This window comes from Rhinatrema bivittatum, chromosome 1 (assembly GCF_901001135.1).
Source record: "Rhinatrema bivittatum chromosome 1, aRhiBiv1.1, whole genome shotgun sequence".
Lineage (NCBI taxonomy): Eukaryota > Metazoa > Chordata > Amphibia > Gymnophiona > Rhinatrematidae > Rhinatrema > Rhinatrema bivittatum.
This window is the reverse complement of record NC_042615.1, coordinates 510,272,535-510,289,302: the sequence shown is the minus strand read 5'-3', so window position 1 is coordinate 510,289,302 and position 16,768 is coordinate 510,272,535. Positions and strand designations below refer to the sequence as shown.

At 42.5% G+C, this 16,768-nt stretch overlaps 1 protein-coding gene across 1 annotated transcript; it reads right to left on the bottom strand.

The window, feature by feature from the left end:
* Positions 1–5,508: 5,508 nt before the first annotated feature.
* LOC115098332 (olfactory receptor 6N1-like) lies at positions 5,509–10,396 on the bottom strand. The gene is made up of 2 exons (XM_029614871.1): positions 9,488–10,396; positions 5,509–5,589 (listed from the first exon to the last, which is right to left on the bottom strand). Exons 1-2 carry the CDS (start codon positions 10,394–10,396, stop codon positions 5,509–5,511), a joined length of 990 nt encoding a protein of 329 aa, XP_029470731.1.
* Between the last annotated feature and the right edge of the window lie 6,372 nt (positions 10,397–16,768).

Below are 16,768 nucleotides of genomic sequence, written 5' to 3'. Positions count from 1 at the left end.
GAGCACGACCCATCCCCATTGATCGAATACATCACCAAAAACCTAGACATACACTCCCCTGCCATTATCCTCAGGGATCTTAATCTCCATGTTGACAAAACTCCCCTCACAGCATTATGCGAGTCTCTACCCACATCTCTGGATGTGATAGGCTTCAAACAGATCATCGCCAACCCCACCCACAAGGCAGGCCACATCACCGACCTCATCTTTACCAACGCACTGATCCAATCAGACACCCCTACATGCCAACCTATACCCTGGTCTGACCACTTCCAAATTGAAACTACATGCTCCTTTAATGGCATTCCTGCACCCACTCTCCCAAAAGAAACCATCCATTTCCTTAAATCATGCAAATCAGAGGACCTCATAGCAGCCCTCACCGACACACTTTCCAATCTAGATCTCACTGATGCGGAGTCTACTCTCTCATCCTGGCATCAGCTCACCAACACCGTGGCTAATTCTCTCTGCCTTAAACAATCCCGAGAGATTAACCCTGCTAACACCAGAAAGAAACCCTGGGACACCTCCAAGCTTAAAACCATGAAACGCCATCTTAGGAAACTGGAAAAACGATGGTGTAAAGAACAAACCCCGGCACTCTGATCCACATTCCGTTCTTACCTCCACTCCTATAAGGAAGCCATAGACAAATCAAAAAGGGACTTTCACGCCTAAAAAATCCTTCATCTTAAATTCAATGCCCGGGCTCTTTTCGAATTTGTTGCCTCCCTCACTAAAACCATCCCTACCCCCCTCCCTGACTCTGATCATAACACCAAATGCGAAGAGCTTGCCCAATACTTTCACAAGAAAATTCAAACCATCATGGCACGTTTCCCCCCATCCCCCACATCCACCATTCCCTCCACCACAAACACCTCTGCCCCCTCACACACTTACCTCTCTACCACATCACACACTCCCACCTCATCCCATGCTATCAATTCCCCCGCAGCACTCAACTCATTCTAAACCACTACACACATTGAGATAGAATCCATTCTCAAGAAAATCAAACCTGCAATACATCCCCCACCAAAACCCTTCTTACCATCCCCAATACCATCTCCAAACCTATTGCCGACATCATCAACAGCTCTATACCCAACAGCTCTGTACCCAACCTACTTAAACAAGCCATAATTAAACCCATCCTAAAAAAACCCACTCTTGATCCAGCAGACCCAGCCAATTACCGTCCCATCTCCAACCTACCCTTCCTATCTAAAATCCTAGAAAAAGTTATCAATGCGCAACTTACAAGCTACCTAGATGACTACCACATCCTCTTCCCATCCCAATTCGGTTTTTGCCGACACCACAGCACTGAAACCCTCCTCATTTCCCTCTCTGACCATATCCTGAGGGCCCTTGATAAAGGCCAATCATATATCCTAGCCCTCCTGGACACATCCTCAGCCTTTGACACGGTCAACCACAACATCTTAATTGAGCGCCTTAGAGAAATTGGAATTTCCAGCTCCGCACTTTGTTGGATTCAATCATACCTCACAATACCGAGTAAAAAGTGGACACTGTGAATCAAAACCTATCAACTTTGTGCAAGGTGTTCCCCAAGGCTCTTCACTTTCCTCCACCCTCTTCAATATATACCTCCTTCCCCTCTGTAAGCTCCTATCCAGACTCGGCCTTCCGCACTTCATATATGCGGACGATGTTCAGGTACTCATATCTATAACCGATACTCTTCTCGAGGCCTTGAAAACATGGGAATCTGCACTCACAACCATCAATTCCCTTCTCGCTGACAACTACCTTGTGCTCAACACATCCAAAACAGAGCTCCTATACATCTCACCCACATGCAACTGCACCAGCTCCACTTCTAACCCCCCCACCCCACCGTCTCCTTTGCCCATCACGTTCGCAGCCTTAGCGTTATCCTAGATAACCACCATAACCTAAAAAAATTCATCAATTCCACCCTAAAAGATGGATTCTTTAAGCTCCACACCCTAAAAAAACAAACCACTGCTTCACATAAATGATTTCCGTACAGTCCTCCAAGCCACCATCCTATCCAAGCTTGATTATTGCAATGCTATGCTCCTTGACCTCCCTAAATACACCCTACGGCCACTTCAGATACTCCAAAACTCGGAGGCACGTATCCTCTCCAATGCCCACCGAGGTGATCACATCACCCCAGTCCTCAAACACCTATACTGGTTGCCCATCAACGCCCAGATCATATACAAATCCCTAACTAACATGCACAAAACCATCTACAACCAAGACATGCCCTGGTTCAAAGAACATCTCCGATTCCATACCCCTAACAAACCTATCAGATCACAACACTGTGCCACGCTACATACTCCTTCTCCTAAAATTACAAAGCTGAAGTCTACCAAAGAACATGCCCTCTCTATAGCTAGTCCTACCCTTTGGAACAAGATGCCTCCTAACCTCCGCCAGGAGCCTTGCCCAAAAAGATTTAAACAAAATCTTAAGACTTGGCTCTTTAAACACACATACACCTAAACATGCTCAGTGCACATCTCCCCCCTCCCCCCCCCCCACTGAAATTCGTAAATTTCTTGTAAATAATTGTAAATATTTCCCTCATATTCAGTTAACCATCACTATAACTTGTTTCCTGTTGATACTTTTTGATATGTGTTCTCTGTAAAGCTTCTTGCTGGATTAAGTTAACTGTAAACCGAGATGATGTTCCCAACGTATTTCGGTATATGAAAATGCTTAAATAAATAAATAAATATATATATATATATATATATATATATATATATATATATATATATATATATATATAAAGATTGTTGTCTCCTGTTGAGATTTGTCAAGCAGTGACATGGTCTTCCTTACACACTTTTTCCAAGCAATACTGCTTTGATATTTGGGCTTAGGACTCCACTGCCTTCGTACGTGTGGTGTTGATTGGACCGCAGGCAGCCTCCTGCCCTGTTTGGGAGTAGGTTTGGTACATCCCACTTCTGTGGATTGGCCTGTCTAAGTGCAGAGGAAGGAGAAATTACTACTTACTTGATAATTTCCTTTCCTCTAAGGAAGGCAGACCAGTTCACAACCCACCCTCGGCTGCCGCCTTGCTTTTAGTTCATTCTTTGGGTATGGACAATACAGAATGTTGTCTCTGTTACTCATTGGGGACTGGTAAGTGTCATCACAAACCCTCAGTTTAGTGAATGTTAGTTCTTTTATCCAAGCTCAGTGTTCCCAATTGGTTGGAAGCATGAGTGGTTGACTATTAATAGTCATGTTCAAGTATAATCAGTTTGTCCACAGTTTGGCTTTTCCAGAGAATACTGGCAGGCTGATGTCGGAGCAGGACTATATGTCCATGATATCAGCTTTATTCTGTCTCCATCTGCTGGTAGAGGTACATAACCTACTTGTGTGGCTTGGCCTGCCTTCCTTAGAGGAAAGGAAATTATCAGGTAAGAAGTAATTTCTCCTTAGTGAATTTAGGCCTTAGATGGATAAGTAATGATAGTCATACATACCCGGTTAAGTTAACTGGATAAGTTAGACCTACTCAATATCAAGTCTAAAGTTAGCTGGCTAAGACTTATCCGGCTAACTAGAGACTTATTTGGGAATATTCAGCAGCATCGCCATGCTGTTGAATATCCTATGTGAGTCAGGCAGATAAGTCTTATCTGGCTAACTCACTGTATTAGTGTTTAAGGGACAGTCTTGTGGAAGTCACTTTGATGTATAATAGGAAAGGGTTAATTTAGTTCCTTAATAGAAAAAAAACCCAGTATGATTTGTTTATAATGTGCTTTGTGCTTAAGTTCTAAGTGAAACTTGTCTCACAGCAACCCCCTCCCCCTAGTATGATCAGAAATTAGTAGAGTGGCAAAGAGCAAGTTATAGTCCATTATTATGTACAAGGTCAGCATGTAGCTTGCTTTGAAAGTAGTATTTCTGCCAGAAAAGAGAGTGGACACACAGTAATGCTTAAAGCATAAAGACAGGATTCTGGGCTGTTAGGTAGCCCCCCCCCCTTCCCTTCATAGCTCACACTATTTGTCTCCTTTACTAGAAGCAGCCTGGAACACTTTACAGCCCATAGACCCCTCCCTCCATAGCCCAGAACTAAGAAGGTTATTTTGTAACATCTGGGAAAGAAGGTTATTTTGTAACATCTGGGACATTTCATCATACACACATTGATTTTTTTCTTTTGAAAATTTATGTTCAAGACGTGTTCCTTATCCCTGCGCAAAAATTAGCATGCAGAAAAGTTTATTTTATTTTATTTACACAAAACTGGTCAAAAAATCTCTTGATGTTTTATTTGAAGCTCAAAAAGTCTTGAAAAATAAGCAAAAGGTATGGGCATACCTATGTCCAAATCATGAATGACTGATGATTAAAACTTCCAGCACAAACTTGAGGTTATAAGCATCCCTTAGTGTGCTTATACCTGTGCTTTATGATGGTCATTGATATTCTTTGATATATATGAGCCTTTGGTAACACATCTATATTTTCAAAGTGAGATCACTATTTGTGTTTTTAAGAGCTACAGACTATCGCGACCATCTTGGCAAAGAACCAGAATCCCCAGTGCTGAACAGTCCATCAACCAAGATCCTCCCTTGCCTTGCTGATTCACCAACTGGGAGCTAATGACTAGCACTCAATCAGGAAAATGACAGCTCTTTTGCTAGGCCCTTCTATATATTTCCCTGTTAGTTGGGGGAAAAGATTATTTACCTTGCTTATTGTGCTGATATATATCCTGTTTTGTTTGTTATTGTCACAGGTGTTCTCATAAGCATCTATTTTCTGCATATATTACAGAGAGAATATAGCTTTTCATACTTTCACGTAAGCTGTAGTCAGGTGTCATTATTTTCTTAGTGTGTTTGTATGATCCAGACTACAAAGCAAAAACCTCCAGCCTTCCACCCACTACAATCACTTAACTGGATATGTTTCAATATCTATCCCACAGTTATTAGAGCAGATAAATTGCTTCTGTTAGTGAAGATTCTCTCTCACTGTCTGTCTCTCTTCCATTTATCCTGCCCTGCCTCTGTTAGTTATACCCTTTCCATTTACTTATCAGAAACCATTCTGAGGGAAACACAACCAATTTTCCCAAAACACAGTCCAGGTTTTCTCTTTACATCCTAACTCCCTCACTACAGATTCTGCATACCTGGTGTTTTACTAAAGGTATGAAAGGGTAAAAAAATTGTTTGTTTTTTATTTCATTTCGGGAGTTTTCACCATGAATTTCATTTAATTTAATGCTTAATTTGTTTCTTTCATTAAAAAAATAAATAAAACCTTTAAAAAAAAAAAAAAGGAAAATGAGCCTCCCAAGGCCTCCTGTATCCATCACTCATCCCTCCCACCTGGAAAAATGTGGGAACCAGGATCTCCCCCCATCCAACAATTACCCGGTGTTTTGGGGATCTGCTGACAATCACTAGAGCCAGATTGAATCCTTGGCAGGTTGCCATGACCTTGGCCTATGCTCTACACAAGGCTAAAGTATGGAGGCCTTGTCTTCACGCCTTGGCCAAGGCCCATGCTGGAGCCTAAGCTGGATGCCAGGACCTTGGCCTCAGCCAGATAATGACTCCTGGGCCTCAGCCTAGGCCAAAGCCCAAGCCTGATGCCGTGACCCAGTCCAGAGTCCGGATACGAAGCCTGGGCCTCAGTCTAGACCAGAGCTCGAGTCCATGCCTGATGGCGAGGCCCAGTTCTGAAGCTGGGTCCTGATGCTTGGGCCTCTGCCTAGAACAGAGCCTGTGCCCAGGCCTGATGCTGGGTCTTGGTTCTGAGACCAGGTCCCAACACCTGGGCCTCACCCTAGCCTGAAGCCCATGCCAAGAAATAAATCAGGGCCCAACCTGGAGGCCAGGTTCTGATACCTGGGCCTTAGCCTAGGCACAATGCCAGAGCCCAGTCTGGAAGTTGGGTCTCGATGCCTGGGCTTTGGCCCAAGCCCAATGCCAAATCCAGACCAGAGTTCAGGTCCTGAAATCTGAGCCTCATTCTAGGCCAGAGCCCAGGCCCAGGCCCAATGCTGGGGCCTGGTCTGGAGGCTGGGTACTGGCACCTGGGCTTGGGCCTAGGATGGAGCCCGGTTCGAAAGCCTAGTCCTTATTCCTGGACCTTGGCCTAGATCAGAGCCTATCCCCAGGCCTGGTCCATAGGCTGGGTCTTGACAACTGAGCCTCGGCCTAGGTCCATGCCCAACACTGGGATCCGGTCCGGTCCTGACACCATCATTTGTGAAGAAAGAAGACAAGAAGAAGACTTACCGGCCAGTGCTTCAGCCTCGGGGTCTGGCCTGACCCTGTGGCCAGGTCCCAGCCTCAGGACTCACCTGGACCCAGGCCCAGGCCTCAGAACCCTGCTTGGCTGTAGCTTTGGATATCCGACGGATCAGGTAAGTAATTTTTCTTGGGGACCTGGGCCTTTCCTTAGATCTTGACCAAAGCCCCAATGTTGGCCAGGGCGTAGGCCAAGACCCCAGTGTCATGCTCAGGTTTCAGCCTATGCCTTAAACAAATCCTCGTCTTTGGGCCTCGCCTAGGACTAAACCAAGGCACCGGCATCACACTTGGTCGAAGCCTGATCAGAAGTTTTTACCAATTTAAACAAGATTTGTTTAATTTGGGGATCCTCTCAATTCATTTCAGGGCCCCCTTAATAAAACAATTTGGCCCTTATTCATTGTGTTTTGCAAATTTGGTTAAAACGTATCCATATCCCTAGTGTTTACCTCTTATATTCTCACAGTTGCTACAGTCCCATGATATGTGTTTGTGTGAGAATTCTGAATCCATTAAGGCCTAACTTCTAAATAGATCCTTAGCCAGAATAGTCAGACTCAGGATAATTACTGTAAAATAATAAAATAAAATAAAAATAAATAAGTCATTCCATTACATTCCATCCCCTGGATACTGTGTGGCATAGGAGAAGAAATTAAAGACTTTCATGTTGCAGCCCTGCTGCTCAGTAGGAAGTAGGAGGTGGCAGTGGCTAATTTGAAAAATTGTTTGGTAGCAATAGCATCTTGGTTAAATTTGAACAAATTAAAAATGAATCCAGAAAAATTGGAAATTTTATGGATCAATAGTTGGGGTCGAGAGTTAAACATTAGTCCTATTGCTCAAGATGAGATGATAAGACCAAAGTCAATAGTAAGAACATAAGATTTGCCATACCCGATCAGACCAAAGGTCTGATCAAACCACATCACAAGTTTCTGGCAGGATCCAAAAAGGTTGATAGATTGAAATTCCATGCTGCTTATCCCAGTGGATTTCCCCAAGTCTATCTTAATAATGGTTTATGAACTTTTTTTCCAGGAACTTGTACAAACCTTTTTTTAAAACTCAGCTATACTAACAGCTTTTACCGCATCCTCAAGCAACAAATTCCAGAGTTTAATTATGTGCTGAGTACAAAAATATTTTCTTCTTTGTCTTAAATGTATTACTTAGTAAACCCATTTGCGTTTACCCATTCCACTCTACTCATTATTTTATATACCTCTATCATATCTCTCTTCAGCCTTCTCTTCTCCAAGTTAAAAGCCTTAATCTCTTTAGCCTTTCTATCCCCTTTAATCATTTTGGTTGCCTTTCTCTTTTACTTTCTAATTCTGCTATATTTTTCTGAGATGTGATAACCATAATTGCACACAATTATGAAAGTGCAATCTCACCATGGCATGATAGAGGCATTATGATATTCTGTTTTATTCTCTATTCCTTTCCTAATAATTTCTAGCATTCTATTTGCTTTCTTAGCTACCTCTGCAGAGAATTTTAACATATTATCCTTTTCCTGGATGGTGACTCCCAATGTGGAACCTTGCATTGTGTAGCTATAATTTGGGTTGCTCTTCATTGTGCATCACTTAGCACTCATCCACATCAAATGTATCTATTTGGATACCCATTCTCCCAGTCTCTCAAGGTCCTCATGCATTTCTTACAATCCTCTTGTGATTTAACAACTTTGAACAATTTTGCATCATCAGCAAATTTGATCACCTCATTCATTCCTATTTCTAGGTCATTTATAAATATATTAAAAAGCAACGGTCTCAATACAGATCCCTGGGGCACTCCACTATTCACTTTTCTCTATTGAAAAATTGACCATTTAGCCCTATTCTCCCCTTCACCTCGGGGCACTCTTTATTTATTTATTTATTTTTTAAATAAAAGAAATGACAGCAGACAAAGATCAAAATGGTCCATCTAGTCTGCCCAATAAGGTGTTCAGGTTGAACTGCTGCTCTGTGGAAGTTACCCTGTCACTTTCTTGTTCAGGGTTGTAATTGCTGCTCCATGCAAGTAACTCCCATTCAGAAAGGATACAGTCTGTTTGACCCAGGAACAGCATTGAAGTTACTAAGGAAGAAGGAGCTAGAAACACACCACCACCTGGGCCATAAACGTAAACTTTCCCCACAAAAAGGTCCCACCCCCTTGGGACAAAGAGTGATGGGAGAAGTGCTAGCCAAAAATTAGTTTGTGTGCCCTTAGGAAATGGCATCTACCCCAACGAAGGGTTACTTACAAAAAAGAAAAATCTTACCAAATTTACCCATTAGAATTTACTGAGCCAGGCTATTTCCTGTTTCTAGATTAATATCCGCATATGAATTACTTAGGAAATATTTAGTGGAAATTCTGTCAATTTCTAGTGTTGATGAAAAGAGTATATCGAAAATATACTATATTCCCTATACCAGATTAAGGATTCTAGAGGGTGAGGAAGCTATGGATCAGGTCCAACAGGAATCACCAAAATCCTCAATTGATGATATCCCTCAAAGAGCTACTTTGTTGGTAACTCTTTGTAGAGAAAGTGATAACATTTTAATACTGCAAAAATATTTTAAAAACAAAGATTTCTTGTTCTGTGGACAAAGAATACAAGTATTTCCTGATGTATCGCAAAATACACAGTTTAGAAGGAAACAGTTCCTGGTATTAAAACCTAGAGTTTTATCCTTAAGGGCAACATTTTTTCTAAAATTTCCTTGCAAATGTTTAGTAGTATTGCAGAAAAATAAATTTATCTTCCAGGATCCAGCCCATTTGGAATCCTTTCTGGTGGACAAAGAAGGCTGAGGTATAAAAAGCTGTTAAAAGAAGTATATATCTCCTAAATGTGTAATATAAATTTACATTTCTTTTAAGTTTCTTGTTAGATCCTCCCATTATGGGGACTAGGAATTTTGATGTATCTAGAGTGAAAATACATTGCCTTATGTTTACTTGACATGTAAAATTCTCTTATTGATTTTTCACAATTGTAATTTTGTTTAAAATCTTAATAAACTATAAATTAAAAAAAAAATAGAAATTACAGAGCCAACAATAGTCAAAATAAAACATGCATTTGTATACAGTTTTATATTATTTTATTGAACACTTCATGCTTATTTCCTTGCAGTTTGTGATATAATTTTGTAGTTGAAGACTTTTTTCAGTGCTCCCTTGACCTCATTATTCCTCAGGCTGTAGATAAGAGGGTTCAGCATAGGGGTAAACACTGTGTATACTAGGGAGACCAGCTTGTCCTGGTCAGAAGAGTAGATAGAGGAAGGTCTCACATACATGAAGATGACGGTCCCATAGAAGATGCATACCACAGTGAGATGTGATGCACATGTGGAAAAGGCCTTCTGTCGGCCTTGGGCAGAACGTATTTTCAGTATGGTTAAGATGATCCAAACATATGTCATCAGTATAAACAGGAAGGGGAGAAGGACAACCAAGCCACCAGCTAGGCTCAGCACAAGCTCATTGACATGAGTATCTGTGCAAGCCAGCTTGAGCAGTGGTGGGATGTCACAGAAAAAGTTAGAGATTGTCTTGGGCCCACAGAAGGGCAATCTGGAGGTCATAGCAGTCAAAACTAAGGACTCCAGGGCACCACTGATCCAGCAGCTGATAGCCAGGGATAAACAGACAGTCCCATTCATCAGAGTCCTGTAATGCAGTGGCCTGCAAATGGCTACATACCGGTCATATGCCATCACTGCTAAGAGCAGACACTCTGTCACACCCAGAAAGTGCAAGAAGTAAATCTGTACAAGGCAGCTGGTGACTGAAAGTGGCTTCTTCTTTGCCAGGGAGATGGCAAGGATGGTGGGGATTGTGGTTGACGTGTAGAAGATCTCCAGGATGGACAAATTGCAGAGGAAGAAGTACATGGGGCTATGGAGGCGTGAGTCCAGTTTCACAATGGAAATGATTAGAGAATTTCCTGCCAGGCTCATCATGTAGACAGTCAACAGCAGTGTGAAGATGAGCGTTGTATAGTGTAGAAGACTTAAGTGTCCCTCCAAGATAAACTCTGTCACACAGGTTTCATTTTTTTCGTCCATTGGCCCAATATTTTACCTGGAAAGTGGTGATAAACTGAAAAGTTAAGACTGGCAGTATAAAGTAGAAATGTAAGTACATAGCTGTGGAGCATAGGGATCCCAGGCCCTTTCCACTTCCTACCACCCACTTTGTGACTTTCAGAAAGTCACTTAAATAACAAGGGCTCAAACTTAAATGATAAGCATTTTGAGGCAAAGAGCAATATAAACATCCAAATAATCGCCTATAGTATTGTGAACATTGATGGTATATTGAGACTGCATATAATGGTGATTCAGTAAATGTTTTATTCATATCACTTATGAGCCTTACTCTTACTATAAGTGGAAAAATCCTTAGTAATTCTAGCACATTTAGACATAGCCCATCAAGATCTAACATCTAAACTCAGAAATAAGTCTGAATGTGAACACCCTGGAAGAGAGGAGACACAGGGAAGATATGATACAGACCTTCAGATACCTGAAAGGTTTTAATGATGCACAAACTTTGAACCTTTTCCATTGGAAAGGAAAAGCAGAAGTGGGAGTCTCGAAATGAAACTCCAGAGTGGATGGCTCAGAACCATTGTCAGAAAATATTTCTTCACAGAAAAGGTAGTGGATGCCTGGAATGCCCTTCAGGAAGACGTGGTGAATACAAAACAGTCAAAGAATTCAAAGGGGCATGGGATAAACATTGTGGATCCCTAAAGGCTAGAGGACAGAAATGAAGAAAAAGGTGCACTGGAGTAACCTGTTCTACCCTTAACAAAATGCATGGGATTACTTCTCGTAACCAATAAGCCTTGATGCTCTTGATGCAACTGCTCTCTGCTTTGACATTGTTCTCTGCTTTGATGGCAGGAAAAAAGAAATTGGATTCAGAAGACAACCAACTTAGGTCCTGACTTTTACAGTCAGGGGTACTGATACACATATATAAGGGAAAAGCCAGGACTGCTTCTATGATCAAGTTCAAAAGCAAAGCACGTTAAGCAGCATTGTCTGAATTTTCAAGAAGACTCCTTACCCAGTAAAAATGTAGTTTTGCTAATATATAAAGCTTGGGGGAAACCTGCAAGGATTGGAAGTTACTACTATAAGAAACTTGCTGGGCAGACTAGATGGACTATTTGGTCTTTTTTTTTGCCATCAATACTGTTCTACTATGTTATTATATATTTTATATTAACTAATGCTGGACAAATTCATCTCTTGTTGCACAATATGATCAGTTATGGTGCTCTAAGCTGGGAACCCTAGGGGACCATCCCTCCAATCCCAGGCCCCACCTTATTGGATTCAAAATGAAGAGAAAACAATAATGGAATCATTTAAGATGTATTAAACAAGTTTAGCACATTCATTGGTTACCCTGTAAAGCTGGTCAGATAACCCAAAACAGAAATTATTAACTGACATCCAAGATTTACATCACCTGAAGTTTAGTTGCCTCAGATGTCTTTGGCCAATTGAAAAAGTCTTTAACAAGGCATGCTTTTTTGTTGCCAGGACTCTCTTTGGTTCTTCTCAGCATTTCCTGTTGCCTGTTGCAGTCTTCCTGGTTTGAGCTTCTATGCTGGTGATTTTATATGTGGGCAGAGCTTATCTTGTCATCATAGGTCATGATTGGCTATCTTTTTGGTTTCTAGGCAGCTCTGGCCAGTTCATGCTATCTTGTGGCCACAACTTTCAGATACATGATTGGTTTATTTGACTCCGGGGATGCCTTGTCATGTCAGAAGGCATTGCCAAGCGCTTATTGGCTCATTTCAGTATCAGATCTTACTTAATCATCATGACCTGTCCAGAATAAAGGCCAATGGTACTCTATATCCATGGTTAGCTACTGAGATGATTTCTTGTAATATGCTAAGTTCTGGTTTTTATTGGGTCCTTTGTCAGCACCTCTTCATATCCTGCTTTCTTGGGTATGACATTCTAAAAGCAACTACACTCAGATATATATGCACTGCTAATGTGTTCTTCCTCCATCCATTTGTGGCTTTTGTAAATTTCTGCAAGATTGCCAAACCCAATGTGTAAGGGATAGGCGGTGTGTGAGCCTTAGTACTGTGGCATAGTTGACGCAGCCTCGAGGGCAAACCCATAAGGCCTACACCAGCAGCTGGTGAATATGTCCTGTAATGAGACAGTCTGGAACTTCACCTTTACCATACACCTCCTCCGCAGGTTAAGCCCTTGGAATTTAGTGGCCAGCAGAACTTAGGCTGTTCCCTAGGGTGGAGATGATACTAAGGTACAGAGATACACCAGAGCCAGAATAGACAGCAGGCTTAAGAGAATCAGAGGAGAGTCATGGTCAGGGAAGGCAGCAAGTGAGAAAGGTCAGGTCCAGGTAGCAGGCAATCGTAGTCAGTTGCAAGTAAGAGGTCAAGATTCAAGCAGCAGACAATCATGGCCAGGTACAGGCGAGATGTCAAGATCTGGAACAACAAGCTGAGGGTAGAGGAAGACACACAGATGATACTGGAAGAAAACAAGGAAGGCAAAGCTGGACAAGAGTGGATGAGGCTGGGCTGGAAAGCAAGGCTGGACTGAAAGATAAGGCAAGATGAGGCTAGAAACAGGAATGCTGTAGCAACACATTCTGCGAGGCAGGAGACCTATATCCAAGCATCTGAGCTGCAAGGAAGATGGGGCAATGAAGAAGCACTATGGGCTGACCTAAAAAATGATGGGACATCCATTTTTATCGGAGTGGTTTACAGGCCTCCAAACCAAAAGGAAGAGCTGGACAGAGATCTGGTTGAAGACATCCAAAAGATAGGAAAGAAGGGAGAAGTGGTGATCGTTGGAGACTTTAATATGACAGATGTAGACTGGGGAATCCCATCTGCAGAATCTAATAATAGTAGAGAAATAGTGGATGCCCTGCAAGTAGCTTTGTTCAAACAAACGGTAATGGAACCCACAAGAGAAGGAGCTATACTCGACTTAGTGCTCACTAATGGAGATGTCTCTGATGTCCAGGTGGGCGCCCACCTCAGCACCAGTGATCATCAAACGGTATGGTTTAATATCACAAAAAGGATACGGAAAAGAAGCACAAAGACCCAAGTTTTGCAGTTGAAAAACACAGACTTTGATGAAATGGGGAAGTACCTGGAGGAAGAACTAAAAGGCTGGGAGAACGAGAGAGATGTGGATCAACAGTGGACCAATCTAAAAGGAGCAATTACCAAGGCAACTAATCTATATGTTAGAAAAGTAAAGAAAAGCAAAAGAAAAATGAAACCTATCTGGTTCTCAAAGGAGGTGGCTGACAAAATAAAGGCTAAAAGAACAGCATTCAAGAAATATAAAAGATCCGAAAGGGAGTAGCACAAAGAAGAATATCTGGTAGAACTGAGGGAGATGAAGAAATTAATCAAGACGGCAAAAAGTCAAGCAGAAGAGAGGATTGCCAAGGAGGTAAAGAGAGGTGACAAAACATTTTTCAGATACATCAGTGAAAAGAGAAAAGTTCAGAGTGGTATAGCGAAATTGAAAGGTGGAAAGGATCAAAGAAATGGCAGAAATATTAAACGAATACTTCAGTTCTGTGTTCACTAAAGAGGACCCTGGAGAAGGACCGTCACTAGTTAACAAGAAACTGGAGGGGAGTGGAGTAGATGTAACTCCATTTACAGTAGAAAATGTATGGGAAGAGCTGGAGAAACTGAAAGTGGACAAAGCCATGGGGCCTGATGAAGTTCATCCCAGGATACTGAGGGAGCTCAGAGATGTGCTGGCGGGTCCGCTGTGTGACCTGTACAATAGATCCCCAGAAACGGGAGTGGTGCCGAGTGATTGGAGAAGAGCGGTGGTGGTCCTGCTTCACAAGAGTGGAAACAGAGAAGAGGCTGGTAACTACAGACCGGTTAGCCTCACTTCAGTGGTGGAGTAATGGAGACACTGTTGAAAGAGAGAATAGTGAACTATCTACAGTCGGGAGAATTGATGGACCAGAGGCAGCATGGTTTCACCAGGGGAAGATCCTGTCAGACAAATCTGATTGACTTTTTTGACTGGGTAACCAAGGAATTGGATCAAGAAAGAGCACTCAATGTCATCTACTTGGATTTCAGCAAAGCTTTTGATATGGTCCCGCACAGGAGACTGGTGAATAAAATGAGAAGCTTAGGAGTAAGTGCCGAGGTGGTGGCCTGGATTGCAAACTGGTTGACGGACAGAAGACAATGTGTGATGGTAAATGGAACTCTCTCTGAAGAGAGAGCGGTTTTAAGCGGTGTACGCAAGGATCGGTGTTGGGACCGGTCCTGTTCAATATTTTTGTGAGCGACATTGCGGATGGGATAGAAGGTAAGGTTTGTCTTTTTGTGGATGACACTAAGATCTGCAACAGAGTGGACACACTGGAACGAGTGGAGAGAATGAGACGGGATTTAAGGAAACTGGAAGAGTGGTCGAAGATATGGCAGCTGAGATTCAATGCCAAGAAGTGCAGAGTCATGCATATGGGGAGTGGAAATCCGAATGAACTGTATTCGATGGGGGGAGAAAGGCTGATGTGCACGGAGCAGGAGAGAGACCTTGGGGTGATAGTGTCTAATGATCTGAAGTCGGCAAAACAATGTGACAAGGCGATAGCTAAAGCCAGAAGAATGCTGGGCTGCATAGAGAGAGGAATATCGAGTAAGAAAAGGGAAGTGATTATCCCCTTGTACAGGTCCTTGGTGAGGCCTCACCTGGAGTACTGTGTTCAGTTCTGGAGACCATATCTCCAAAGAGACAGAGACAAGATGGAGGCGGTCCAGAGAAGGGCAACCAAAAAGGTGAATGGTCTTCATTGAATGACTTATGAGGAGAGATTGAAGAATCTAAATATGTACACCCTGGAGGACTTGAAAGGTTTTAATGATCCAAAGACGACAAACCTTTTCCATCGGAAAAAAATCAGCAAAACCAGGGGTCATGACTTGAAGCTCCAGGGAGGAAGACTCAGAACCAATGTCAGGAAGTATTTCTTCACGGAGAGGGTGGTGGATGCCTAGAATGCCCTTCCGGAGGAAGTGGTGAAGACCAGATCTGTGAAAGACTTCAAAGGGGCGTGGGATAAACACTGTGGATCCATAAAGTCTAGAGGACGTGAATAAAGAGTGGGTGGCTCGCGGGAATGACGGCTACTACCTGGAGATAATACCCTTATTCAATAAACATACACACGGTTAATGTGACTCCAACATTGCTCTAAGCTTCAACGGCAAGAGGAAACGTGGAAAAAGATTTGCATTCACAAAAAAGAGGGGAGTAGCTTGCTTGTTACGGCGGTTACTACCCCAAACCAAACAAGCCTGATACTTCACTTTCAATGCATATCCAGCATAGCTCTCTGCTTCTACGGCATGGGAGAAAGACTGATACTTCACATATATCCAGCATAGCTCTTTGCTTCAACGGCAGGGGAGAAAGTCTGATACTTCACTTTCAATGCATATCCAGCATAACTCTCTGCTTCTACGGCAGGAGAGAAAGACTGAAACTTCACACATATCCAGCATAGCTCTCTGCTTCAGCGGCAGGGGAGAAAGTCTGATACGTCACTTTCAATGCATATTCAGCATAACTCTCTGCTTCAACGGCAGTGGGAATGAAGAAAAGTGGATCTATATACAGACAACAACCAACAGGTTGAATTATTTAGTCTGGGTAAACAAATAAGCATGGGTATAGCTTGCTGATTGCGGCGGTTACTACCCCTAACTAATTAAGCTAGATATTTCACTTAGAGGCAGTTCCAACACTGCTCTCTACATTAATGGTGGGGGTGGAAGGGAAATAGAATCTAAAGGTTACTAAGAGCCAAGAGTAACAGATAAGTATGAGAAAAAAAAAAGTGCAAAACTTGCTGGGCAGACTGGATGGGCCGTTTGGTCTTCTTCTGCCGTCATTTCTATGTTTCTATGTTTCTATGTATTGCTGAGGCAAGGCAGGGAGGTCCAGGAAGCCCTTAAGTATGGCTTAGCAACTGACTTCATCTTAGGGTACCAGGGGATTTTCCCGCCACAGGCCTTTTAAAGGCTGGCTGGTCAGGTGTGCGCATGCTTAAGGAGGGGCCGCGGGCTGCATCCAACTGCATGTGAGGAGTTTGGCAGCATATGGCTGCATACGAGAGGCCCAGCCGTTAGTGGCATCAGTGGTGAGTGCAGCACCTCACGGGGCTGCCCCATGAGCCACAAAACATAACACAATGGCACAGGAAGTTATTGGTCACATAGAAAAAGCTCAAACAAAGAAGAGAGAAAATAAACTAATTGTTCTAACCTGAGTTTCAGATTCCAATTTATTGCCTGTCCTTATAAAATATAGAAAAACTGTCTTTAAATCTTATTTACAAATCTATTCTGTTTCTATATAAACTATCCA